The 27,603-nt window shown below is 41.3% G+C and overlaps 1 protein-coding gene across 3 annotated transcripts; it reads left to right on the forward strand.

The window, feature by feature from the left end:
- Window positions 1-27,603, forward strand: dnm3a (dynamin 3a). 3 transcript variants are annotated; one of them, XM_015058783.1, is made up of 21 exons: window positions 1-606; window positions 3,666-3,739; window positions 4,001-4,150; window positions 4,261-4,464; window positions 5,300-5,398; window positions 6,820-6,980; window positions 7,057-7,199; window positions 7,283-7,418; window positions 7,530-7,597; window positions 7,682-7,820; window positions 9,029-9,115; window positions 9,229-9,299; window positions 9,378-9,438; window positions 10,074-10,100; window positions 12,102-12,215; window positions 19,028-19,137; window positions 23,612-23,723; window positions 24,345-24,503; window positions 24,641-24,864; window positions 26,019-26,177; window positions 27,233-27,603. In XM_015058783.1, exons 1-21 carry the CDS (start codon window positions 446-448, stop codon window positions 27,264-27,266), a joined length of 2,493 nt encoding a protein of 830 aa, XP_014914269.1. In that variant the 5' UTR covers window positions 1-445; the 3' UTR covers window positions 27,267-27,603. The 3 variants fall into 3 exon arrangements, with proteins under 3 accessions (XP_014914269.1, XP_014914272.1, XP_014914270.1); XM_015058786.1 differs by lacking the exon at window positions 26,019-26,177; XM_015058784.1 differs by lacking the exon at window positions 10,074-10,100.

A 27,603-nucleotide genomic window follows, 5' to 3' on the forward strand; every position in this document is an offset into this window, starting at 1 on the left:
GCGCATGCGCAGAAAACTTCATTCCGTTAGCTGTCAAAGCAGAACGTTCCTACTTTGTTTTCCATGGAGCTAACTTAGGGAAGAGGGGGAACTACGGAAACTTGTCCAGAGTTTTGAGGAGAGGAAACACTACACATTTTTTTAAAGTTTGAGTGAAGAAACATGTCTTTAGCGAACTTTATAGGGAATATTCTTTCTTTGACAACGACAAGGACCGACGTTACTTTCTTTACTCTGAAGTGCTAACGGCTGGTCCTGCCTTGGAAAAAGCAGCAGCAGCCCTGTTCGTGTGTACTATGCTTTAAGTTTTTATGTTTTCACTTCATAAAGACTTTATAACCCCGAGTAACATTAAAATATGGTAGTTTCGCTGTCGAGTGGCGTTGACTAGAAAGGGGAGGAAAACAGGAAAGTTAGGGCTGGACAGGTAGCAGCCCTCGTTGCGATGGGCAACCGTGGGATGGAGGACCTGATCCCGCTGGTCAACCGGCTCCAGGAAGCTCTGAGCACCGTGGGACAGAGCTGCAGCCTCCACCTGCCGCAGATCGCCGTGGTGGGCGGCCAGAGCGCGGGTAAGAGCTCCGTGCTGGAAAACTTTGTTGGCAGGTAAGATCATCATCACTCAACTGTTAACAGAAAAAAAAAAAAAAAAAACCTTTGTGCGTGAATCACTCCACGTGGAGTTTCACTATCTGCAGGGGCGCATCCAGAATGAAGGGGGAATCTCGGAGTGACTAAAACAAAAAGCCAAAACAGAACTTCAGGTTTATGTATTCGTATGTTCTGTTGGAAATTTAAAACCTTTACATTTTAAACAACCTAATAATTTGTATACTGTGTTTATTAGTAACAACACACCAAAAAAAATCAGCTGATTTGGTGTGTTGTTTTGATATGTTAGGACATTTTTTAAATTCCTGCAAAAAGTTGTCAATTATGCTAAATTACTGTTCCTATTACATGAATATCTATATTCACAGAAGAATGTTATTCCTCTCCCTAAAAGCCATGCATTAAAATATTAGGAGCGGAGGTACTAACATCATAAGGTGTCCATTCCTGACCACCTCTTGGTTGTCCCACTGCATAAGCTTGAAAATGTGGAAAAGTGCACAGGTGGGGTTAGTTTTTCAGCCAAAGTTATTCATCACATCCTTATGTTTGGGATTTATTTATGCTTATCTAATAATATGCTGTAAGAAATTTGACATGTATTATAGTTAGTTAACTGATGTTTTTATTGACGTAAAGCCATACAGAGAAGAAACTCTGCCACTTTAGAAAAATTATGAATTACCATTTCTTGGTAGAACTTGGAGGAAGACCGAAAAGACAAAGGATAAATGCTATGCCTTACACAATCTAGTATTGCTGGTTCTAACCTGAATCGTACGCCTGCCTCACACACATTTGCACCAAAAAAAAACAACCACATTTATATGTCCATTATCTATACCAGTTGCATTTGCAAGGTGCCGGGACACAGTGGAAGAAAACTGGAGTATCTGGTAAAAACTCAAATGCATGTGGAGAACATTCAGTCTCTATAGAGAAAGGGCGCAGGCGAAGATTCAAAATTGGAACCTCCTTGCTGCAAAGCGTACGTTCTAACAACTGTTCCACCAACACATTTTATTATGTATCATGCCAGAAACATTGAAAAAAAAAAAAAAATCTGAATTCCCCTTTTCCAAATATATTGCTTTCAATATAAGCCTTCTCAGTAATATAAAGTGGCAAACAATGCCATAAGAGGCATTCAAATTCTCTTTGGTATTTCCAAAAAAAGAAATATTTAGGGGGTAGGAGTTTATAAGTTCTCACTTCTTCCTACCCCATTTTGAGCATGATATGTTAACTGAAACAAAAAATCTGTATTTTCTCTTCTTTTTTATGCACTTCTTGTTACTGTGCACTATTTTATTTTTATATTTGTATCATGTTCGAATAAAATTTCATTTCATTTCAATATTTTGTAAATCTCAAATTGTGTTTGAAAAACCTTTGCTCAGTGTGAAGTAATTTTGACATCTTACTCGTCTAAATATGCAAGATGCTGAATTAGAGATGGTAAAATGTCTGTGCTATCTAAACAGTGCTTCAGTTTCCAAATCATATACCAACTTCAGTAACATATGCCAACAGCAATATTTCCTCCACTGTGCGCAGCATAGGTGGTGCCTGCTTCCTATTGACTGGACATGCAAGTAGGAAATAGAAAGCTATTTCTGGGCTTAACTGTGTTAAAGCCATACCACCAATATTAAAAAGCACCACTGCTACATTTTATTAAATACTTCTGAACGGCAATAATTTAATGCTCTTAATTTACAGCATAAACAGAAGTGTAGGGAGTGATGAGGAATAGAAAAGGTCTAATGAATATGATCTAAGCTTCTGCCTAATTTGTAGCTATTTAGTTTAGATTTTTCTGCTCTCTGTTTTAAAAGTGTCTCACTCTGAATATTTTCTTTTTATTTAGAGAAGTTCATGACTTGTGGGAAGGATGGACATTTATTAGCTGGTGTTTGAGTCGTCACCCTTTTGTGGGTCAATTTATCAGCAATTTGTCCTTCAAAAATCTGTATGTTTGTTGTTATTGATCACTCTCAGAACTATTTCTGGATCTTTATTAATTTGTCTTCTATTCCTTTAATCTTCTATCCAAAAAAAAAAAAAAATCAAATCTATTGATACTACAAGTCTTACATGCATAAATTTGTAAAGTACTGTGGGGTGATTTATTTGGTCTAAAGTAAAACAATAAGGGCCTCTCGGCGACCAAGTGAAACGGATATTTCAGGCATTTCCCAGTGTTTGTGGGTTCTACATCATGGAGTCCGACAGAGCGTCCTGGACATGTTTGCCAGTGTGAAGTGGTGGATGCCAGGCGTGGCATTGTGACGGCACTCAGAGCAGCAGTTTATCTCACACGCAGGCTTTGTTGAAGGCGGTAATGAGGACTGAGGTCAACGTGACTCCTGGAGCACAATCGTAGTCAGCTTACAAGTTATTCATATGAGTAAAAACGGCCCGAGCAAAGCCTTATTTTGTCCCATCTTCCCTAGACGGACGAAAGATTTCATGGTTTTAAAAATACTCCTGCTCTCTTGGTGAATAGCGTGGTTGTTTGAATAGGTTACAAAGCAAACTGAAGCAGCAGTTGTGATGAACACACCAGTTCCCATCTGTGTCCATGTTGATATTTTAGCCCTGTTTTGCAGGCCTTTGTTTCAGGATTGTGTTATGACAATCCTTTCTGTAGTGGACCTCAGAAGCTGTCTGACCGGCAACAGGATGTAGTAAAACAAACTTCCTGAATAGGATTTTAATAGGAAAGGGGAGGGTTATTTTGCCCCCTCTGCGTCACTTTCATCAAGTAATAATCTGTACGTTTGGTGAAAACCATTTTTGTGGTCTCTGTCATCAAGTTTGTCCTGCCAGTGCTATGTAAATTGTATGACGCTTTGTATTAGGAAATCATGATATCATCATAGCAGTTATTGTCACAGCTTGGTTTGTTCCAAATAGAATTAAAACCATGTTTCTGAAACTACTTCTTGCCTGTTGTCTGTCTGCGTGTGTGCGCGTGTGTGTATGTGTGGGTGTGTCTGCCTTTTTTATTTTTTTTTTTTTCAAAATCGGTCTTCCTTATTATATAACAGAGACTTCCTTCCACGGGGTTCAGGAATTGTCACACGGAGACCGCTGATCCTTCAGCTCCTAAACTCAAGCGCAGGTAAACATCACAGATGCAGTTCATGTGTCACTCCCTAGTACGTCCTCCCTGTTACCACTAGATGGCAGTACATGTTATACCTTAAAAGGCTGGAGTTGTGTTAAACACTCCTTTGCTTTTTCTCGTTTAATAAAATGCTTCCAAATAGAAGTAGAATTGCTTTAGCACTGTGTTGGTGATGACGAGAGTCAAGCAGACATCTACTGATGGCGTCGCGCTTGTTTCACTGATGTTTCTTTTGCTTACTGTGTGTCCTTCAAGAATACGGGGAATTCTTCCACTGCAAGGGAAGGAAGTTCACAGATTTCGGTGATATCCGCAGGGAAATTGAGTCGGAGACACGCAGACTCACAGGATCAAATAAAGGCATCTCTCCTGTCCCCATCACCCTCAAGATTTACTCACCTCATGGTAACGCAGTTTGTCTTTCCTGTGTTTCTCAGTTCCTGTCCACTAGATACCATATATCTGGTATATCTGGTATAGCTGTGACCTGTGTGTGTTTATTTCTGTGCTTAAAGTGCTGAACCTGACTCTCGTGGACTTGCCCGGCATCACCAAAGTACCTGTGGGAGACCAGCCAGCAGACATAGAGTACCAGATACGAGACATAATCATGCAGTACATCTGTAAGGAAAACTGTCTTATTCTGGCTGTCACGCCCGCTAACACTGACCTGGCCAACTCAGATGCACTTAAGCTGGCCAAAGACGTCGACCCGCAAGGTAACTTGCATCTATCTGGGGGATGACTGGCAGATTTTTGACTCATTAAGTTCTTGTTTTCGATTGGAAACTCTCAATTGTGTTTACATATCCCCAGCAAATGGAGTATCAGAAATGATGTTGACCAATGAAAGTGTTAAAGATTCCCCTACTGACAAACACTGGTTAACCAAGCTCAGCTGATTAGTAGCCAGTATAGATGAAAAGCCTACACTGGACAGTGAAATAACTTGAAACTGACAAAAAGGAATTTGTTGAAACAGAATCATAAAAAAAAATAATGAGACAGGCCTGGACATTATGGAATCTTGAGCAAAACACTTAAAGTCAATACGATTGATAGTAAAAAACTAGGACTGAGGCAGTAAGCCATTTAAAGCTTTATTGCAGAGGCTGCCTTTGTGGAATAGCTTTGCTGCTGATTTATTCTTACAGATGGAACAGGAAAGCTAGTTTCAGAGATATATGTGCAATAGGGAATCTTAGTGGAAAAATACAACAATAATTGTACATTATGAATCATTATATTATGTTTCTAATATTATGTTAAGTGTGTGTAACTGTTTTTGTGATAAATGTATTTTTTTTTGATGCTGTAGACCCTGGGAAGAGTAGCCATTGTTACAGCAATGGCTAATGGGGATTCACATAAACAAACAAACCATGAAACTGTGTGAAAACAAATTAGCATATCTTAGAAGAATATGCTCCTGATTAATAAAAAATATATATATATTGGCCAAAGTTTAAAAATGTATTTGAAAGCTGATATAACATTGATATTATATATTGTAAAAAATAAATAAATATAGTTTTTTGTTTTACCTCGCCTTAGGTCAGCGGACAATTGGTGTAATCACAAAGCTGGATCTGATGGATAAAGGAACTGATGCTAAGGAAATACTAGAAAACCGGTTGCTCCCCTTACGCAGAGGTTTGTTGACAAAAAGAAATGATCTTTTATTTTTGAATAATTTGTCACACTTCCAGTTTTAGCCACTTTTTTTATTATTATAACTGAAATAGTGTGTAGATCATGCCTACACGCATACATTTGTACTTTGTAACAATCTACGTTGCTGTTGAGTGGTTAGGGGTGAGAAATGTGGACAATGTAGACTGCAGGCGTTTTGAGTGTGTGAGGGAGAGAGTGTGTCTGTGCAGAATGAGTAAAGCATCTCCAGTTGCTGGGATCCTTCATGCTTCTCCTGCAGTGGAAATCCATTAGCCATGGGAGCCCACTGGTATAAGTGCTCATGTAGCAGCACTGAGCTGAGCATTACATTTGAAGTCTCCTGCTATTACATCTATCACTGTTCTAAGTCAGGGATTTGGCCCACTTCATACAACATGCCCCTCTGTTATGCATACACACAAATTTCTCACTGTTGTCATAATGGGGAGAAAAAAATGGCTGTAAGGGAAAAGTTCCGAGCTGAATTTGTCTCACATGAGAAGACTTTCTATCTTGCAAAAGTGTCCACACCATTCAAACCTTTCCACATTATGTCATGTTACAACTGCAAACTTTAGCATGTTGTAAATTTTATATGAGTATCATACGCAAAATAGTACATTATTGTAAAGAAAATGATGCAAGGTTACAATTTTTGCTGGTGTTTGACAAATGAAAATCTAAAAAGTGTGGCATGCTTTTGAATTCAGTCTCCCTGAGGCAATACATTTGCAGATCCACCTTCTGCAATAGAAAGCTGTATCTCTTTCTGGGGTGTGTCTGTATCATTTGGTTGGAAGCTGAAATTGTTGCTCACAGCTCAAGCTTAGTCAGGCTGGATGAAGAACAACTGATTTTTTCACACATATTGCCACAGACGATCAGTTGGATTTGAAGTCTAGATTTTGACTGGGCCATTTTGTCTGTTGAAAAGACTTTGACCCAAACTGTTATATTGCTGACAGGATTTTTGCAGTTATGCCACACTCCATTTTTAGATAAATTAAACAGTTCTCTGTGAGTTATTGAAGCTTGGAGTATTGTTTTATTACCTAACAAACCTCTGGGGGGGTTCACTGAATAGCTACTTATACTAACATTAAACGACTCACAGGTGTAGTTTGCACTGCAATTGATTTAGATGTATAAGTCAAAGTGGCTATACCCACAAAATATTTGCTCCACATTTTTAAAAATAATTTCTTATTTACACAAAACATATCATTTTCCTTTTAATTACTGACATTTACAATTACTGACAACCAGGTTAAATCATGAAAGTTTGTGAATGTAACGTCTACAGGGGTGAAAAAGTTCAAGTGACGTGAAGAACTACATTGTTGGTGTAGCCTACAGTGACCAGATGCTCATTGCTTGTGCTTTACCTCTTCCTCCTCCAGGTTACATAGGGATTGTGAACCGCAGCCAGAAGGACATTGATGGGAACAAGGACATCATGGCAGCCCTGGAATCAGAGAGAGATTTCTTTATGTCCCATCCAGCCTACAAACACATTGCTGAACGCATGGGGACCCCATATTTACAAAGGATACTCAACCAGGTTAACGTCAATTCCCGCATGCCTACTTGGGATCAGAAACGCGTTGCACTTGAGCATTGACAGTACTTGTTTGCAGCAACTGACAAACCACATCCGGGAAGCGCTGCCGGCCTTTCGCAGCCACCTACAGAGCCAGCTTCTGGCCTTGAATAGAAAGGCTGAAGAATACAGGAAGTTCAGTCCAGACGACGCTTCACGCAGGACCAAGACGCTGCTACAGTCAGTCGCTCTTTGTGTTTATTCTTACGTGCGCCTTCTAATTGATGCGTATGTGGATGTCCAGTGTGTTTTTCTGTCTTTAGGTTGGTTCAGCGTTTGGCTGTTGACTTTGAGAAGCTAATCGAAGGGTCCGGTGACAAAGTGGACACAGTGACACTCTCTGGAGGCGCTAGGATCAACCAAATCTTCCACGAACGCTTCCCCAATGAGCTGGTCAAGGTATGTGTGTTTGAGTTGCGCTTGGCAAGCGGCGATACAACTGTTCTCTGATGAGTTATGATCCTCAGTAGCTGTAATGTTGAATTGTAATGGTGTGATGTCCTCACCAAGATTGAGTCTGACGAGAGGAAGCTCCGCCAGGAGATCAACTATGCCATCCGAAACATACATGGAGTCAGGTGCAGTACAGAGTTCAGCCCCCTTTCCTCATTTGTAGTCTTCAGTTCCAAAATATAATTCTGTTTTTTTTTCTCCCCTCACAGGACAGGCTTGTTTACACCTGACATGGCATTTGAAGCCATAGTAAAGAAACAAATAACAAGTCTTAAAGGGCCGTGCATTAAATTCATTGACATGGTCAGTCAGGAACTGATTACGACTGTTTACCAGTGTATTAGCAAGGTATGAAAACGCTGTACTTTGCAAATGTGTTCAGACCCATTAAACTCTCTCTTTTTATAAAAATGAAAGGGAAAAAAATCTAAAAAGTGTGGTGTGCATTTGTGTTTAGCCCCCTTAACTCTGATACCTTTAAATAAAATCCAGCCCAACCCAATTGGCTTAGAAGATCACCTAAGTAATAAATGAAATCCATCCTTGTGCAGTTCAATCACAGTTTTCTGTAAAGAACTTAAGAGAACAAACACATCATGAAGACAACAGAACGCAGCAGACAGGTTAAGATTCTGGGAACATTTAATATAGTGTTAAATTAAAAAAAAATAAATTAAAAAAAGAAGAGACTCGCTCTTAAATCCATCATCAAAAAGGTAGAGAATATGGAACAACTGGAAACCTAAGAACAAATGGCTGCCCTCCGAAAACTGACAATGCAGACAGAGGGAAATTGTCAGAAGGCCCATCATTACTTTTTTGCAGCTGCAGAGATTCATAGCTAAGATGGGAAGAATCTGTTAACAGGACAGTTATTAGTCCTGTAATTCACAAATCTGAACGTTACGGAAGAGTGGCAAGAAGAAAGTCAGAAGACTCATCATTTAAAGTTTTCCGCAAGCCATACAGGGGACACATCAACCTGTGAAAGAAGGTTGTCTGGCCACATTAGACCAAAATAAAGTCTTCTGGCCTGTTTGTGTGGAGGAAAACTAAAACTAACCTGGAACACACACCGTTGCTGCAGTAAAATACAATGGAGGTTGCATTATGTTGTGGGGATACCATGTTTTCAGTTGGGATCATCTGTTTTCCTCCGATAAAAGATGATCGGAGGATGAATGGAGCTGAAAGACTTGAGACAAATGTTCTACTTTCCAGCAGTACAACATAAATCTACAGCCAGAGATACCTGAAATATTTCAAATCAAATATCAAATCCTTGCCCTCTTGTTTTAGACAAAAAATTGTTAAACAAACTTTTTTCAAAAAATTTTTCATTTTCCTTCCACTTGTCCTACTTTGGTTCAGATTGTCACATAAAATCCAGAGAAACTACATCGGGGTTTGTGTGTCATATCGCTAAAAAATAATGCGGCAGCGTTAAAGGGGTTATGAATGCGTTTGAAAGGCACTCTGCATGTCTGGTGTGCGTTCGTTGTATATTTAAAGCCGCCGCCGTATGTGATTTCCGTTCTGTTTCTTCTTCCACACAGCTCAGCGCCTTTCCCCAACTGCGAGAAGAGACGGAGAGGATTATTATCACTGAAATCCGAGAGCAGGAAAATAAATGCAGAGACCAGGTTGTTCACACACACACACTTACACAGTGCAAAGGAAAATATTTTAGGTAATTTAGCTGAAATAACAAAGTGTATAACGGCCCATTTCTCTGATTAATGTCTCCTCTGTTTAGGTCTTGTTGCTTATTGACATCCAGCTTGCCTACATAAACACCAAACACGAGGACTTTATTGGCTTCACTAAGTGAGTTGCTGAATTTGTATTATTGGGAAATAGAAGTTGAAACAAGGAGTGAGAATATCTGCTATGTATCCCTCTCAGCTCCCAGCAAGTGAACAGCCAAAGCAATATGAACTCTTCAGTACAGATTGCAAGGAACCAGGTGAGTTTTAAGCAGACTTGTTCATTTCTTGTTACTTGCCGTTTTTCACAGAAATTAAGACGGATCAAACATGCTTTTTAAAGAGATTTTCCACTGAACTACCTTGTAATATTCTATTATTTTACAGTGAATTTGGATTCATTTAATCTTTCTACGTTTTGCCACATCTAAAGCTTTATTATTATGTCGTGCGTTATTGATGGGAGTTGTTCTGTTCTGGTAGCTTCAACTTGTTTTGTATGAACTGCAGTCTTAGGTCCTGCAATGAAACCATAATTGTTTTTGAATTTTCCCAGAAATGAAGACTTTTTTTTTTTGTCCCAGTCTGCTATGATTTATTCGTAACACATTTATGCAAAAGCAGGAATAATGGAAAACACATTTCCCGTGCCTTGCATCGGGAACCTTGACGTATGAAGCTGACAGTATTTGTTCAACAGCAGCAGATTGTAACTACGGCCTGGGGAAAATTAAAAAAAAGAACGTCGTGCTCTCTTGCACAATCTATCACAGAGCTTTTACAGTAGTTAGCTTAGAAAGGATCAGCATCTACGAAAAATCCTCAAAAACGCAGTAGATAAAAAAAAAGCCGAGTTAACGTTAATGGTGGTACTTTATCTTCTGCTTTTCTACAGGGTGTGGTGTTTCGCTCGAATCGAATAGTAGGAGACAAATCTTTTTTTAGCTGTTTTTCTTTTTTTTTTTTTTCTTTTTCACTGCCGCTGTTTCTTTTGAAGATTTGTATGCCAGATTCAGGCTCCAGGGCTTCGGGGTCAGCATGCTGCTTCTGTTGAACCTTCTTCACATTTTTCTCAGTCGCAATGCCTACACTGCCCTACCGTAACGATATGCATGTGCTTGTTCTTTTCTTATTTTTAAAATATCTACAGATGTTATGCAAGGTTTTTCCTATTTGCAGGATGTATATGCCACATCATGGCATTATGTCCTGTTTCCTCTGGTTTTACTCATGGCACATCTTTCCTCTACAGTGCATTGTCTGTCACCCATGCTGAACTCTTTCTTCCTGTTTTTTTTGTTTTTCTCAGATCAGCTGGTACTCCTGTCTTTGCTTTCTACAAAGTCTTTACCTGTTTAATAAATCTTTGATTACTAAAACCTAACTGGTGGTAAAATATTCTGGGTACCATGCAATATCAGAAAACATATGTGATGCATTTTACAACTTACTAATTTGCAAAATCTTCTTTTTTCCACTTAGGTTTACTAAACTGGTTTACCGTTTTTTTTTTTGTTTTTTTTCTACCAGCAAGTTCTATTCTTTGTGTTACTGTGGGGAGAATAATCATTGAAGCTATCTGGTGTTTTTTTCAAGTAAATTTATTTCTGAAAGGGCCAGTTGACATGAAATGAAACAGATCCAGTTGTCGGGACAACCCAAGCGATACACACATACAAAGAAATCAAAAATAATTGAATAAATTAATAATAATGGGATGCAAACTCCAGAATTATGCACTCAAGTGTTAAGTTCTTTCCACTGGATTTTTTTGGTGATTGACTTGGCCACTGAGCAGCTTCATTTTCTTTAGCTGAAACCATTTAAAACTATACTCGGCTCTGTGGTCGGACTCATTATCTAGCTGAAACAAATCCACCACTGTTGTTTTATCTTCACATTCTTATCGCGAACATTTAAGTAACATTAAATCTTTCTTTAATTATATGAAAGCCTGCCATGCTAGAACTACATGCAGAAAAACAGCGATATTATAATATTCCCACCTCCAAACTTTACTGTTGTTGCAGGGTTTTTGGGGCGATGTGCAGTTATGTTCCTGCTCCATTTATGATCCATGACAGATATATCCAGAAGGTATTAAATTAACTTCTCTAAATATTTTGTAGCAAGCTACAACATATTTTTTCTTGTGCAGTGAGTTTATGTAGAAATCATTATAGTTAAATACAAAGCTTATAGTTTTTATGGAAAAACTGTAACTGCTGAGTCCAGGTTTTTATGAAGCTCTCTGCCATAGGCAGCTCTCTTTACAGCTATTCTAACTATTCTTTTTGACTGTATGAAATCTCACAAGGAGAATCCAGTTGCTGCTGGTTAATGTTTTTTTTTTTTTTCACTTCTAGATTATGATCCAACATTTAGAAATTTAGAATTATGCCTACAACCTGTATCATTTGTATTTTTTTCCAAAAACAATGTTGTGATATTCTGTACTGTTAGCTATTATTATATGTTTCTTGTGAGATACTTTGATAATAAGAAGCATGTTTTTGGCACCCATTTAGATCTGAATCAACTTATGTTAGTTTGAATTTATATGATGCAGTAATTTTTTTCGAAATATTTTATTTGCTTTCAATAAGTCTTTGCATCTCATTTTCTTTTGGTTCTTTTTTCATTTTTTCCCACTTCATTACAAATGTTTTCTGAAATGTTTTTGGTGTTTTTTTTATTTATTGATTGATTGCCTGGGTTGTCACCAACATTTGGTGTGAGTCTCAGCGTGCCCACTAGAAATATATTTACAGAGGGGAAAAAACACGGAGATGGTCAATTATTATTTTCCCCGCCGTATTTCCTTTGCTTAGCGTCTCACTGCTTCCAACAAGCCAAACCTGTCAACTTTTCCACGGTGTTGTCATTGTACTTTCTCAGCTTCTTGTTCTTGGCTGATTTTCAGGTCATACAAAAGGGCTGGCTCACCATCAGTAACATTGGCATAATGAAAGGTGGAGCCAAGGAGTTTTGGTTCATCCTCTCTACAGAGAGCCTATCCTGGTACAAAGATGGAGAGGTGAGGCCCCAGATGTTCACATTTTTTTATTTTTTATTTTTTTGCATGTTCATTAAACAAGAAACCCGTTTACAGGTTTTAGAATTAAATCACAATAGTCAAACCAAAACACAGTAGTCCAGTCAGTTCACCCAAAGTTTATTAGCACACATCACAGCTCGGAGCAGTATGCTGAAGTGGTTAAGCACAGGGAATTAGACAGAGTGACGAGCTATTATTTTTGTGATCACAGCTTGAAGAGGTGGTCAAGCCATTCTGATGTCAGTGGGGCTGCCATCTGTCTGCCTGTCTGTGCCTGCTGTACAGGAGCAGAAGGTCTGCACAGCAAGTGTAGACAGGCAGACACACCACAACAGTCTCATCCGGTCACTGCTGATGACGCTGGAAGAAGGGACGGCCTGAGTATTGGGATGTCGATCAGAAAAGATGGGGGAAAAAAAGCATAGCAGCAAAGATTCCAATTAACACCCTAAAACTTAGGAAAAAATAATAGTAATGCTAATGAAATTTTACTTCATTCCTAATCGAATTTCAAATAACGTGGTTTGTTGAGCATTCACGTAGCATGCTTTTGCATATACCATGGCTGAATAGTTTGAAGACCATGTTAAATAGCTAATTAAGGTCTCTGTCTCTTCAGAAAAGTTATGACTGCATTACTTGCAGAACTTCAAGATGCTCTTGAAGTTTTTTTTTCTCTGTCCATCTAACTCTTGGCTCTCCTCTCCTGCCACCTGGACCTGCAATTGACCCCCACCATTTCACCCATTCATTCCTCCGACACCCCCAGCTTCCCCGTCTTCCTCCCAGTTTCCCCCTCGCTCGTCCCCCCTTTACTCCTCCTTTTCTTCCTCTTCTGGGAGTTCAGGCATTTGGAGCGGCTCACTTTGACACAGCTGGAGCTGCCCCAAGCCAAACTAAGATACACACACACACACACTAAGACTGAGTGGCCTGAGTTGTATACACAGCATACAGAGCACATGTTGGCTCTGATGTAAACAAAGTGGCATGCAAATAGCAGAGAAAAATATACACTCACTCAGACATACACACGGTCACTTTTCAGATAAACAGTGGATTGCTTGAACGCAGCGTTCCAGATGCAGCCCCAGGCGTACACATTGTACACACACTGTGTGTGCTAGAGAGGCCTCTGCTGGTATGACCTTACGAAGCATTTACTTATTCATAGGACATCTGCTAGGAATGATATAAATACAAGCGCCCTTTGGTCACATCAAAACAACAATGACTTGCTGCTTGCAAAACTCAGATTTGCTACCATCTGCGTCTAAGTTGCATCAATGGGTTTTGGCACTGCCGGACAAGTTCTTGGTCAACGCTCGCATCCCCTCCCCATTTTGAGGTTTATCAGCTGTTTGTGTTTGGAAGGCCTGATTACATTCTCAGTCACGCGTGTTATCACAGTAGATCAGATCCGCGGCCTTTGTGTGAACAATCCGCGCGCAGACACGCACGTACAGAGAGTTGCACAAATCAAAACTTCTGCTTCTTCTCTCGCTCGGTTCCCGCCCTCGTAACTCCCCCACCCACGCACTACCTCCACAGACATTTCTCTTTTCTTTGACTGCTGCCTTCTTTTATTTTCTCTTTTCTTGGGCCTTCGTTGCCTGTTACTCCTTCTTTACTCTGCCTCTCTCAGTCTGGCTCACCCCCTCCCCAAGTCTCCGTCCCTCCCCCCCACCTCTGTGGTTGGCAGTCTCTCTGGGACTGTGCACATTCCTGGCTGGAAAATCTGAAGCTTTGTCCAAACACCAGCGTCCAAGATCTGCCCAGAGAAATCCCACATGGCTGCTCCTATGCTGCAGACCTCCCCTTTGTGACCCTCCCCAAACCCCTCCATCTCAATCCCACCTTTTCTCCTCCCTTACTTCTCCGCAGCAAATACTCCATCTCCCATCTCTCCCACCATCCTCGTGTCAGCTAATTACAAGTATCCACACTTTTAAAAAAAAACTGCAGCTGTGCGTTGCATCTGCTTTCTGTGCATTTGTACCCTGCCTTGACCTCATACCGAGGGCCTAGAATAATAGTTCAGAGTTTAAACTGAGCAGCACACTGAGCAGACACACATTCCTGCACCCATTTCACTGCCAGGGCTCCACCAGGCATCCTGAAGAAAAACAGACGGCTCATGCCTATATACACTCAATCTAGATGCTACTCCTCTGTGTGTGTGTGAGAGAGGCCTGCTCCATATCACAAATCCTTTAGTTTCAAGGAAAAGGAGTGGACGGCTTCAAACGCCACAGCTCGGATGCACAGTACTTCGCAAACCGCCCCGATACCACAGAAGACAAATATGCACCAACATACGGTACATTCCTGCAAATAAAAGCTATGATTAAGAGCTGTTGTGTTGCATTTCAGATCCACATGCAGAAACTCAAACAAAAAGCTAAAAAAAAACCCCGAAAAGGTTGCTGTACAGTCTTGATGCAAGAGGTTTACATTTAATACTAAGGCATTATCACAATGGTAGTCACCTTAAGTCATGCAATTCTCTTTCTTTAGCTTTTACTCTCTGACTTAGACATTCCTTCTCTTTTACAGACGACAACTGAAAAATCTACAAAATCGATATCACTTGTCTTGACATTGAACTGATTTCTATGTAACAAAAATTAGAACTGAACAGACTGTTGAAAGCATTTGCACATCTTGCACAACACGACAATGCTAGACCATACAGTTGCCCGAGCAAAGACTACGTGCTAGTTGTCATGTCCTTGCAAGCAGATGCTGCTGATGTCTTGGCCGTTGATGCTCTTCCATGCACAGTCTAACCAATGTGCAGACTACTGTACACCAGAAAGATCCTGAACAGGTAGTCTGAACACTGGGATGACGGAGCAGGACCCCTTTTCTTGTTTTCTCTTCCCTCTCTCCGGCCTCGCCCCTTCCATCAGTGGTCGTCGGCTAGCTCTCCCGCCAGAAGCCAGAGGACGAGTTGGCGAAAAGTTTCCTCTATAATTCAGCTGCTTTTCCCGCTATCCGGTCTGGACGCCAGGTCGAGGGAGTAAGAGGTCTTCATGTGCATCGGACATCCACTCCAGTGGGTGTCTGTCCTGCACGGACGTTAGCGTATGTCGGGCCGGCTGTCCGCAGGACTGTGTCCCAGCTTAGTATCCAGTCTTGACGTGGCACATTCGCTCATTCAGCCAGAGATCTGCCTGTTCACTCTGGGAAGGCATAAGGAAATAAGGGGAGTGAGAGACGGAGAGAGAGTTAGGGAGGAACTTAGCAGCCATATATGGGTTGATGGAACCCATGGGGAATCAACTTTGCAGTGGTCTGGATTTTTTCGCCATTTCTTCTTCACTGCCTCCTCTGCTTTCCATGTTCCTCAAAGTTTCCTTGTATACTTTTGTAAAATTCACTTCCCTCTATCCTTCTTGTCATCCCCTATCCGTCCTCCTCCTCTCTTTTTACATCTATACTTTCTACTTCTACCCCATCAGAGCACCCTATACTCACTCCATTCCCCTCCCCTCTTTCTAAAGCGATCCCAGATGTTGCTGTACTAGCGCCAATCGCGTTCTGTCATTTTTTTTTCAATGTCTGTTACAGGAAGTGGGCCTCTTTTTAAAAAAAAAGGAAAGGGGAGAAAAGGAAGAGAGTCATAGGGTTCAGGGGAGCACTGAGAGAGGGAAGACCTAAATGTATTGTCAAATCTCCAGTACGCATGTTTGCACATCTTAACTCACAGAGCATCCAGGACAGTTAGCAGATCCTCTGCATCCTCAGCTTTCTATGGATGTCGTTATTTATTTTACAACATCCATGGCTGTTCCTATGACTAGTCTTTCTGGAAGGCCTCTTCTCCAAGGTTAGTCAGAGGGGCTGGGGAAGAATGAGGGGGAAGGGCTGCGTTTCAGGAGAAATGTTGTGTTAGAGCTTTAGTCCTGAGTAATGACTTTCACATGTGGGCCCGGCATCTTTCTTGCTTTTTTTTTTGTGCTCCCCTCCTCTCCTCCCTCCCCTCTTCACTTCGACATCATACCCTGCCTCCATACCGTCTGGTTCTCCTCACACCGGCTTCTCAACTCCTTCAGCTGTTTTCTGCCATTCAAGAGTCTCAGTGTAGAAACTTATAGACATCTCTTTGGCTCTTTTCTGCGGCGTATCTGTTGTCTCTTTTGTCTGTGAGTGAGTAACTGGGCAGCAGAAGAATTATCTCGTAAACAGTGCCTTGAAATGTGTGCTTATCTCTTTTTCTCATGTTAAAACAATAAAGTTTAATTTAGTTTATTGAGATATTATGGGATGGTTCATCACAAAGTAGTGTGGAGGGAAAATGATACATGGATATCAAACGGTTTTACTAATAGAAATCTGAAAAGGCGTGGCACCCGTTTGCTTTCAGTTTCCCAAAAAGTCAATACTTGGTAAAACCACATGAAATTATAGCTTCAGGGTTTTTTGCTGTATGTCTCAGCCAGTTTTGAACATCTCAGTGCTTTTTTTTTTTGGTCCTTTGCTGCATCTGCGTCTGTGAATGTCAGTTTTCAAGTTGCCACAGATTCTCAATTATACGTGGGCCCAGACTCAACTGTGCAGTTTTGCTACACGATTATGCTTTGATCTGATTTAGCACTGATTGTACAGAGCATCCAGAAAGCTTTTTGACGCCGCTTCACTTTTTCCACATTTTGCTATGTTACAAACCTTATTCCAAATAATTAATCTCTTTCCTCAAAATTCCACACACAAATATTTAATTATGGCAATGTGAAAAAATTTGCCAAAACAGTTCTCGATGTGTTTTGCAAATTCGTTAATAGCAGAAAATGAAGACATGACATTTGCGAAGGGAATAACACCTCATAAAGCTAAGCTGTTTCTACTGATCATCCTTGAGATATTTTCACAACCTTAAATGGTAAATTTAGTTGATTGGACTCGGTTTGGAAAAGGCACACACCTGTCTATGTAAGGTCCAACAGTTGACGGTGCAGGTCAGAGGTCAAACATCAAGTATGAAATCAAAGAAATTGTCTGTAGACCTCAGAGACAGTATTGTCTTGAAGCCCAAATCTGGGGAGGGATACAGAAAAAAAATCCTGCTGCTTTGAAGGTTCCAATGAGCTCAGTGGCCATCATTGGTTAATAAAAAAATCTTGGAACCTCCAGGACTCTTCCTAGAGCTGGTCAGCCATCTGAACTGCACAACCTGGGGAGGAGGGCCTTAGTGAGGGAGGTGACCAAGAACCTGTCAGAGCTCCAGTGTTCCTCTATGGAGAGAGAAGAACCTCCCAGAAGGATAGCCACCTGCAGCAATCCACCAGTCGGGCCTGTATGGTAGAGAGTTCAGACAAAAGACACTTCTTAATAAAGGACACATGGCAGCAACTCTGGAGTTTGGCAAAAGGCACCTGAAGGACTCAGATCATGAGACGCAAGATTCTCTGGTCTGATGAGACAAAGATTGAACTCTGGTCTGAATGCTAGGCACATCATGTTTGAAAAACAATAAACCAACCACGACTCATCCCCAGGTCAATACCATCCCACAGTGAAGCATGGTGGTGGCAGGATTATGCTACGGTAATGTTTTGTAGCCGCAGGAACTGTCAGACTAGTCTTGACCTCATTTCTCAGCAGGACAATGACCCAAAACTCATGGCCGAGATCTCAAAGGAATAATTTCAGAACTCACCTGGAGAGCCAAACCAGAATCCATACTTGAATCCGATTGAACATCTTTGGAGAGATCAGGAAGTAAAATGTCTGCACAGACATCTCCATCCAACCTGATGGAGTGTGTGAAGTAGTGCAAAGAAAAAAACTACCTACAGATAGGTGAGCTAAGCTTGCGGGATCAATTTCAAAAAGACTTCAAGCTGTAAATGCTTCCAAAATGTAGAAAAAGCTTCTGCCTAAATTTAAAACATTTTCCAACCTCAAATAGTTTACCTTTTAGATTTGTCATTTATGTAGAAACTAATAGATATCCTCTTGATAGATCCTCCCACCTGTGCTGTGGATTCCCGCAGGTGCTCCAAAGATATCTGCCTGTTTTTTATTTTTGTTTTGTTTTTTGTTTTGTTTTTGTTAATTAGTGCTCCGGCCTGTCAGGTTAGGCAGATAGTAACGTCTTTACAGGTTTGCAGTTGTGCCTCTCTTTTTTGGAGAATGGCTTGAACGATCCTCAGTTCATTGTTACAACAAGCTTTGAATTTTTCTTTACAATCTACCCCTACTTTAAATGAACTTTAATTGTGACTTCCCTGGCGTGGTCCTCGGTCTTCATGATGTTCACTATTGTTCTTTCACAATCTTCTGAGGCCTTCATTGAACATTATTTCGGCATATCAGAGTAAAAGGCGCTCGCTATAATTGCATGCTCAACCTTTCATATTTGTATTTGTAAAATAACTTTGGAAATCTAAACCTAAAGTGTCATTTTTCTGATTTACAGTTTAATACAACTTGGTGTCGGTCCATACCATAAAAACCCGAATAAAATCTGTTAAAGTTTGTGGTTCTAACATTACCCAATGTGAAATAGCTCTGCGAAAGTACTGTATAATTGAGGGGCTCTATTAATACAGTAGTCAACAAGTCCTCCTCCCCTCTCCTTGCCCTCCCGTCTCCTGGCCCTTCTCTCTTTAAGGCAGAGAGTGGGATGTATTTACTACCAGACAATTTTTTATCTTTAGCCCCCAAATGAACCTGCCTCAGTCTCTGTTGTCTCTTGCTATCAACACTAATGTTGCCTTTTTTGTGATGTCATATTTTACTCTGCGTGCCTCTGTCAAATTTTATCTTTCCACACTCTTTTCCAGGAGAAGGAGAAGAAGTACATGCTTCCTCTGGACAACTTAAAGCTCAGAGATGTGGAAAAGGGCTTCATGTCCAGCAAATTTGTTTTTGCTATCTTCAACACGGAGTTAAGGTTTGTGTGCGTGCACTTGTGCGTGCGTGTGTGTGTGTGCATGTGTGTGTCTGTGTTTGTTTGGTGAGTCAGCGTCTGAGTCAGAAATGGGAGTGCTGCTCATGTCACCTGTGTGTTCGAGTTGTCGGTGATATTTTATGAGGGTGGACAGTGTCAGGCAAGGAAAAGGAGGAGATGTTAGATTGGTAATTTGCCCTTGCACTAACCCTCTTTCATTCAGCTTCGCCACTTTAACTAAAAGCATTTGCATTTGGGTACTAGAGTACGTCCCAGGCTGTTAAGGGGAAGATTTTATGAGTGTGAAAAAGGGAGAAAAAAGTGAAAGCAGTTGAGAAATGAGAGCAGTGTTTAGGAGCTGGAGCTGACCCAAAGCCTGGCTTGATTGTACAAAAGCATATGGGCTTTGTCTATAATTCCGTTCAGCCCTGTGATTCGGACGCAGAAAAACCCCCCAAAGTTTGAAGGTGGCCGCAGGCGTTTGAGCATTTGTGTACGCGTCTTCGCAAAGAATGCGCCTGTGGACCGCAGCATACCGACGGCAGGCTCATTAAGCAGCTAATCAAAGCCAGAGAGCTTGGATCAGAGATGAGGCTGCTCATGTTTGGAAAGAATTGCTCGACTCACCACAAAAAGGAGAGCGGGGTGTGGGGGGGAGAAGAATTGGAAGAGCAGAGAGAAGAAAGAAGGCAGGAGAGAGAGTATCAGAGCCATCAGCCAGGAATGTGTCAGAGTCTGTCCTGTGGCGCCCCCCCCCCGCCCCAACCCCCTCCACACACACACGCGCGCGCACGCACACTCCCCACCTCTTTCTGAGACCTCATGCTCTCTGTTTCTCTTTCTGTGTTTGTGTGTGTGGAGGGGGGCAGACATAGCAGTTGCTTTGTCCCTACATGACAGTAATCAAAAACCTCAGGAAACTTTAAATCTGAGGCGGTTGTGGCTCTGCAAAAATTCCCAAAGCGAGTGAGTGAAAAAGAAAAAAAAAAATTCAAAAAAATAAAAACCTCCCAGTGCTCATGAGCAGAGCAGAGGCTAGTAAAGATAACAAGAGTGAAATCATGATGTACGTGATAAATCAGACTAGAGAACATTTATAGTATGTGTACGGATGTTAGTGTCTTTCTTGTAGCATAGTAGCGGTCCAGTATTGTCATGGTTGGCCTAACTCCCTCTCCGTTAGGCCACCACACCCTGACATATTAGCCTCACCCATCATAGACCAGTTATAAGCCCACAAACTGAAAGACCATTTCCTGATCTTTCTATAAAACTCTCTCTTTTTGGGGGTTTATTTCTTTGGTACAGCCTTCCCAGTTTCTTGTCTTTATTCCTGCTGTTTTTTTACACAAAGGTTTCGCATTTTTGAGGTTCATTGCTGCATGTTCCGAATGTGAGAGAGGAACAACAAAACAACTGGGCGATTAAAGAAAAATGTTTAACAGATGGGCCACGGCCCCGCTCCGCGGCCTGAAGTTGTGTCTTACTTCACCGTGCTGGCTCCACAGCCGCTGCACAGAGACGGTAATGCCGACTGAAGTGGGTGGGATGTTTAAGACCAACGGCTAAGGGAAAGATGAGCTTTAAAAGTGGGAAGGTGCATGATGGAAATAACAGCAAAAGGTTTTCAAGCAAATTTATGGGGGCTGAAATTCAGAAATCGTCCTTGAATGTTTGCACGAGGGGCCGTTGCCGGTATCAAGGTGTTGCAAGGATTTAATACATTTAAGAAACACAAAACCTTTTACACGATACCGTTCCCACGGTTTAAAGTCCTTGTAATGAGACGCCACAGAAAGAATGAGTGAGTGAGTGAGTGAGTGCGGTTTTTCCCCAACTTACAGGAAAGCAGTGCCGATCAGCTGGCAGAAAGAAGACTCCCACGTTTTGCCCTCACTCACAAGAAAAAAAATCATTCATGGTGTGTAAACTAAAAGAGCCCCACTTATCACTCCTATTATGGAGAGTGCTTCTTTTATTTAACGCTCTAGTATTTGGAGTTTTCTTGCTTAGACTTGACTTTATTCATTTTTTTAAACATATTAACAACATGCAAAATGACTTGTTTTTTTTTTTTTTTTTTTTTTTTTTAAACACTAAAGTCGTAGCTCTTGTATATCTTCTCAACCCTAAAACTAAGCCCTTCCTATCTTTGGTTAACATTTATTTTTTCAAGAGTCTGGTCTCTAAGGGAACATCGAGAAAAATGCCGCAAAAACGGATCGCACGGTAAATGCACTCCAAAGTAAAAAGAAATACCGAAACTTTAAGTTATTTCCAAGTGTTTGGTAGGCATCGTAATTTTTATCTCGTTAGGATACATGTGCTATGTCTGTAAAGCAGTTGACTGCAGGCTACATACCCAAGCGATAGCCCAATCCTGTAACCATCTACTTTCAGTTCATCATACTCACACTGCCATGCAGAGAGTAAAACAGTTAGAATTTTCTGCATAATAAGCACTTTAAAAATCACATTCAGTTTTGGGGGATGCTTCTTCAATATTTTTCCAATAGTTTATTCATCAAAATCAGATTACCATATAATAGTGTTATCATAGCTGTAACAGTCAAATCATGCTATTTTAGCAGCAGTAGGAATAATTAGTGCTTCCTGACACAACCGGTTTGCACAGATTGTGTAAAATGTTTTTTTCTCTGTCTTCTTCTGCATCAGCTTCTCTTTACACTTGATTTGACTGTAGCCCGTGCTTCATGTAAATCTGCTGAATACAGCCCAACCACAGAAATATTTTCTGCTTTTTTTTTTTTTTTTATTATTTTTATTTTTTACAAGAAGCTGTTCTCCCGCTGCGGTTCCCATATTGAAGCTGACCCAGCTTCGGTTTACACAGAACAATCATGCTGCGGTAATCATTACAGCAACAGTCATTCAAAGGGAACACGGGGGAGGCCAGCCCGACCGTCACGAGTCTTCACGCCGTAAATTGGATTGGTCGTAAACATCGTTCAGTATTTTGTTCGACTGATATGTTTCTGATGACTCGATAATAGTTTTTCCTTACCCATTGAGACCGATGGCTGAAATCTCAAAAACTTATTAGCATAGGGAGCAATATTTACAACACACTTAGGACATAGATGTTCTGGTGACATTTACTGTGTCTGACACGGGAAGCAGCGACGGTCGTGATCATTTTAATACAAATACACCTCAATCTGTTGGAATGTGTCTTCCAGTGACGGTTGTTGTCTCAGTAAAACTACATTTTTGTATTTACCTCCCTGATCAATTAGAGCCACATTTTCAGCTACAAGTGTTTAGGGGAACGTTGCAGATCTAGAAGTGACCCATTCTTCCTTGAACATAGCTCAATCTCAGTCAGAGTGGATAGAGAGCATTTGGAAGCACTAATTTTCGAACCTTTTCAAAGATTCTCGATTGGATTTAACCCCAGGTTTTGACTGGGCCATTTTAACACATCGATATGCTTTGATCGAAGTGATTCAGTTGAATCACTTCGATTGAAGTGATTCAATTGAAGCTTTGGCTGAATGTTTAGGTTGTCCTGCTGGAAGATGAACCTCTGCCTCAGCTTCAAGTCTTACGAAGTCTGTTTCTGTCTCTCTTTCTCTCTCTCTCTCTCTCTTTCTCTCTCTCTCTCTTTCTGCAAAACTCAAAGTGGGACTTCTCGTACGTTTCTTTTGACGTCAGCTTTCACAGAAGCAGATTTATGGAGTGCACCACTAATTCAATTCAGATCAAATTGATTTAATTGAGGACAGCACATTAAACAGTGTTACATGTGAAAAGCAGAGCAACCGTTGTTTGGTGCGTAGGTTTTAATAGGTGTCGTGAACCTTTTAACTGCTTCACTGATTAATGTTCTTCTTGCCCAACTTATTGTTATTGGTGGATGTTTGTGTCTTGCTAGGTTTGCACTTGAAGCATTTTCCATTTTCAAATGATAAACTGAACAATTTTCTGTGAGTTGTTTCATAAACTATCCCTACTAACTGCTGTGTGTTTTGGTCTTTATGACGCTGTTCTCTGATGTTCTCTGACAAACGTCTGAGGCCTTCACAGAACAGCAGGATTTAAACAGATATTACATTGCACACAGATGGACTCTATTTACTGATCAGGTGACTTTAAGGCCAAACGTAGTACTGGAATTTATTTAGGGGCATGACAATAAGGGAGGCTGAAAATAAATTCACACTTTTCTGATTTTTGTTTGTAAAAAAAGAAAAAAGTTAAACCTTTATATATTTTTTTCTCCTTCTACTCCACAAATAGGCATTGCATTTTGTTGGCTTATCACATGAAATCCCATAAAATGAAATATACCTCAGCGTGTGGTTGTAACATGTAAACAAAAAATGAAAGGTATAAATGATTTTCTCCCAGCCAGTGTTTACAATTTTTAGAGATTTTGAAATATCTGTCTGTTTCTGTGTGTGTGTGGGGGGGGATTTTTTTTCTCCACTTCTAACATTATTATAATGAATTGCAGAAACGTGTACAAGGACTACAAATGCTTGGAGTTGGCCTGTAACTCTCAGGAGGAGCTGGACAGCTGGAAGGCATCTCTGCTGCGGGCCGGAGTCTACCCCGAGAGAGACGCCGTCAGTACTTTAACCCCCGATTTAGCCTAAATAAATCAAAGCCTGACCTTTGACGCACCACCTGCATGCACCGCACCTTTGTGTCCCATGCACCCCATTGCCTTTGCTAACCTTAAACCCGAGGAACAACCCTGCAGCCCTCTCTCTCCATGCTCCCCCTTTACTCCCCCCCACTTTGCCAAAGTGAAAAAGTGAGCCCTCCACCCCTTCCATCCCGCTCTGTCGTTGGCTCTTTAGCCCGCATTCTTGGTCAGTGATGTCACTGCAACATGTGTGTGTGTGTGTGTGTGTGTGTGTTTGTGTGTGTGAGAGAGAGAGACAGAGAGAGAGAGAGAGCGTGTGTGTTCTAGTCTGTTTCTAATCAGCAGCTCTCCAACCCTTACCAGTTCAACTTTTTTTTCTTTTCTCTTCTCCCCCTCCTCTCTCCCTCCATCTTTTTTGTTCCCCCCCATTCTTGTCTCTTGTTCTTTTTCTGTCAACTGTGTTTCTTCTCGACTCCCTACATGACACAACGTTGCACTGCGTACACATTTATGAGTAACTTTATCCCCGCACTATCTCACGCTGTGCTATGTGTTGTCAGTATGTCAGGTATACTGAATGGTTTCCTGTATCACACAGGCAGAGGAGCAGGAAAACGGAGCTCAGACCTTCACAGACCCTCAGCTGGAGAGGCAGGTGGAGACCATCCGCAACCTGGTTGACTCCTACATGAGCATCATCTATAAGACCGTGAGGGATCTGATGCCAAAGACCATTATGCACCTCATGATCAATAGTGTAAGCTCTTTAGGCCGCACTGTTGAATCGTTTGTCATTCGTGCTTTCCACCATATGAAATTTTAAAATTCGGAGCCAGATTTGCTTTGCCTCCTCGGTTAAGGCTCGTCACATCAGTGTCCGGTCCCTTTGTGCAGGTGAAGGAGTTCATTAGCTCCGAGCTCCTGGCTCAGCTCTACGCTCTGGGGGAATGCTCGGCTCTGATGGATGAGTCACCGGAGCAGAAGCAACACCGCGAGGAAGTGCTCCGTAAACACTCTGCCCTGAAGGAGGCGCTCACCGTCATCGGAGAGATCTCCACCTCTACCTTCACCACCCCGCTTCCTCCACCCGTAGACTCTTCCTGGATACAGCACCAAAGGTACAAATTTGATGGGTTTAGAGGCTCTTGCAGCTGCTGAAATGTCAGGTTTTTATGATGTAAAAAAAAGAAAATTAAACTTTGTTAACCTATTGTAGATTTCTTCCACATATGGGACATAAATCCAAAAGACAAAGCACCTTCTTCGAGAAAGAAAAAGGAAAAGTTGCAATAATCTTGCGTATAAGTGAACACTTTATTAAAGCAGCTTTTGATTTCTGAATGCAGTTAGAGTGAAACCGGTGAGCAGGAAATAAATTTAAGCGTTCTAAGTAGAAATTTCATTCCTTTTACGTCTTTGCATCCTTTAGCCAAAGTGAATCTTAAAGAAATCTCATTGTGCAATGGTATCAGTCAGGACAAGGGTAAAACAAAACTGACTGCATCACATGTAGACCATGGCACTGAGAAGATAACCACTAATAAATGAGAGACAACAACACAGACAAAAAAAAAAAAAAAAGACATTTCAGAAAATGAGAGAAACTCACCAGAGAGGCTGAGAAGACAAAGAAAAGGCCTGCAGAAACTTCTTAACAAGTACCGGTTGTGTTGTACATGTGACACCAATCTCCTGCACTTCGTGTTTCTGGACAAGACGGCATTCTTTTCTTCCAAAGTGACCAAAACAAAGCTGAACTTTTACGCCACAGTTCTAAAAAGTAAATTTGGCAAAAAAAAAAAAAAGGGATGTATGCTTGGTCTCACAACGAGACCAAACATACATCCAAATAAACAAAAGAATGACTTCGTTTGGTTTGAAAATGGTCTAGCCAAAGTCCAGAGCTAATTTCACTGAGAAATTTGTAGGGTTACCTAAAGAGTGCTGTGGACAAGAGATGTTCCTACAATCTGATGGACTTGGACAAAACTTCAGGTCAAGACAGAAGCATGAGTACTGATACTGACCCAAAAGGTTTTTTTAACAAAGGGTGTGCATACGTTTACAGCCAGCTTAATGCTGATTGTTTTTTGTTTTTTTTCCCATCCTAAGAGACCTAATTCTATTTAGGGGGTGGGGGGGGGGAGTTTGAGAAAGTTTATCATAGTTTTGATTTTTACATCACAAAAGCCTGGAATGTCAGCAGGATGCTATGGATACAGGAAACAAGGGGGTGAAAGTTAAGTTATTTGAGGTTCTCTTCTCCCTCCAGCTCAACACACCCCAAAAACTCGGCGACCGCTGGCAGGCCGGTGATCCGGGGCCACGCTCCGCCTGCTCCTAGTGTAAATCCCTCTGGACCCAACTCTTCCTCAGACGGTCTCCAGCAGCTCACCGGTCAACACAACCGCGTCACGACCAGTGTCCCAAGGTGACTTCGAAACAGAGAAATCCTAACCCCAAAACGCGACTCTTTGTATCACGTTGACCCGAAGGCCTCGAAAGATCTGGATATTTAGGCACGCACTCTGCGCAAGTACACAATCACCAGCTACTCTGCAGAGGCACAGGGGCAGAGACTTGATATTTGAGCTGGGTGGGGGTCTGCTGGAAAATGTGTTTCTCATATTCACCCCCCCTTCCCAACAGCCTCAGTAGACAGGACTTTTCTTCTTGCAGCTTTCTACCAGAGCCAGAAACAACAGGCTGAGTTCTTAGTCAAGTTTTCATCTTTACATCAGTCATTCATCTCCCCCCATTTTCCCCTTTTCCTCAAGCATGCATTTGTTTTATGGCCGTTCAGAGTTTCCCCTCATGCAGTAACAATTATTTTTCCGTTCCTCCATATGCCGTTTTCTGGTGCTTTTTCTTCATTTCTTTTCGCTGGTTCCTCCCCTGCTTTTGGCGTGGCTCTTCTTTTTCGCTCTGCCTCATTTCCTCTGTGCTCTCCAATGGTTCCTTAGGTGCTTTCGTGCACTCAGTCTTTCTGTAACTGCCTCTTGCAACCACACTAACCTCTCTTTAGGATTCTCTACATTCACATTGTAGTGTTTCTGGAATTATGAGCAAATAGAAATAAGTCTCGCAAAAGTATTCATAGCCTTTGAACTTTTATGTGTTTTGTCTGCAACGAACGTTTGAAGCCTTCAGAAGGAAAATGGCTGCGCTTGCTTTTTTAAAAGTGGTTTCAGAGTAAAAGGGACCGAGTGCAAAATGGATGACAAGCTTTTCATATTTTATTTGAACAAACATTTTGAAAACGTATACCCTTTTCCGACCAATTAGGTTTATTTCATGTTGGTCTTTTGCAAGATTGAGGTTAAAATGCGAGATAATCTGGAACAGGTTCACTTCGCCATGCCCTGCATGCACAGAAACCGCTCTGGCCAAAGACTGTCCAAACTATGTCCCTCACATGATTTCTCTCAAACATACTCCTCGTCGTCCAACCCTACAGTGATATATTGTGTCTGATCTTCCCTCCAGGAGGCAACCCCCAGCAATCCCAGGTGTGAAATAGGTCCGTTCCGCAGAGCTCCCTTCCAGCTCTCGTTGACCACTACCAAGAAACGCCCATGACCTGCATGATGTATAATCCGGCTGAAGCACTTTTCCTGGGCTTCTTTCCTTCTCCGCTGGGAACTGATGTCTGCAAAATTCACTCCGTCCTGAGCCTGTTTTGTATATAATGTGTCTGCCCATTAAAAGCTGGAATGTGTGTGGCTGTCTGCTGATTCTTCTCAAGTGCCTCAACTATGTATTATATAAACAATATGCTTGAAATTATTCTAATGCAGAAGAATACAAATGTATTGTTCTCACTACTGTTGTTTGTGAATAAAAATGAGTTTATTTTC

This window comes from Poecilia latipinna, unplaced genomic scaffold (genome assembly GCF_001443285.1).
Source record: "Poecilia latipinna isolate Pla-1442-1.1 unplaced genomic scaffold, P_latipinna-1.0 Scaffold1572, whole genome shotgun sequence".
Taxonomy (NCBI): Eukaryota; Metazoa; Chordata; class Actinopteri; order Cyprinodontiformes; family Poeciliidae; genus Poecilia; species Poecilia latipinna.

Excerpts from the sequence above, each read along its gene's own strand:
- dnm3a (XM_015058783.1), top strand. The coding sequence starts at position 446 with ATGGGCAACCGTGGGATGGAGGACCTGATCCCGCTGGTCAACCGGCTC. Across the intron at positions 4,465-5,299 it reads CAAAGACGTCGACCCGCAAG|GTCAGCGGACAATTGGTGTA; the intron begins GTAACTTGCATC and ends ACCTCGCCTTAG. Across the intron at positions 7,200-7,282 it reads AGGACCAAGACGCTGCTACA|GTTGGTTCAGCGTTTGGCTG; the intron begins GTCAGTCGCTCT and ends TTCTGTCTTTAG.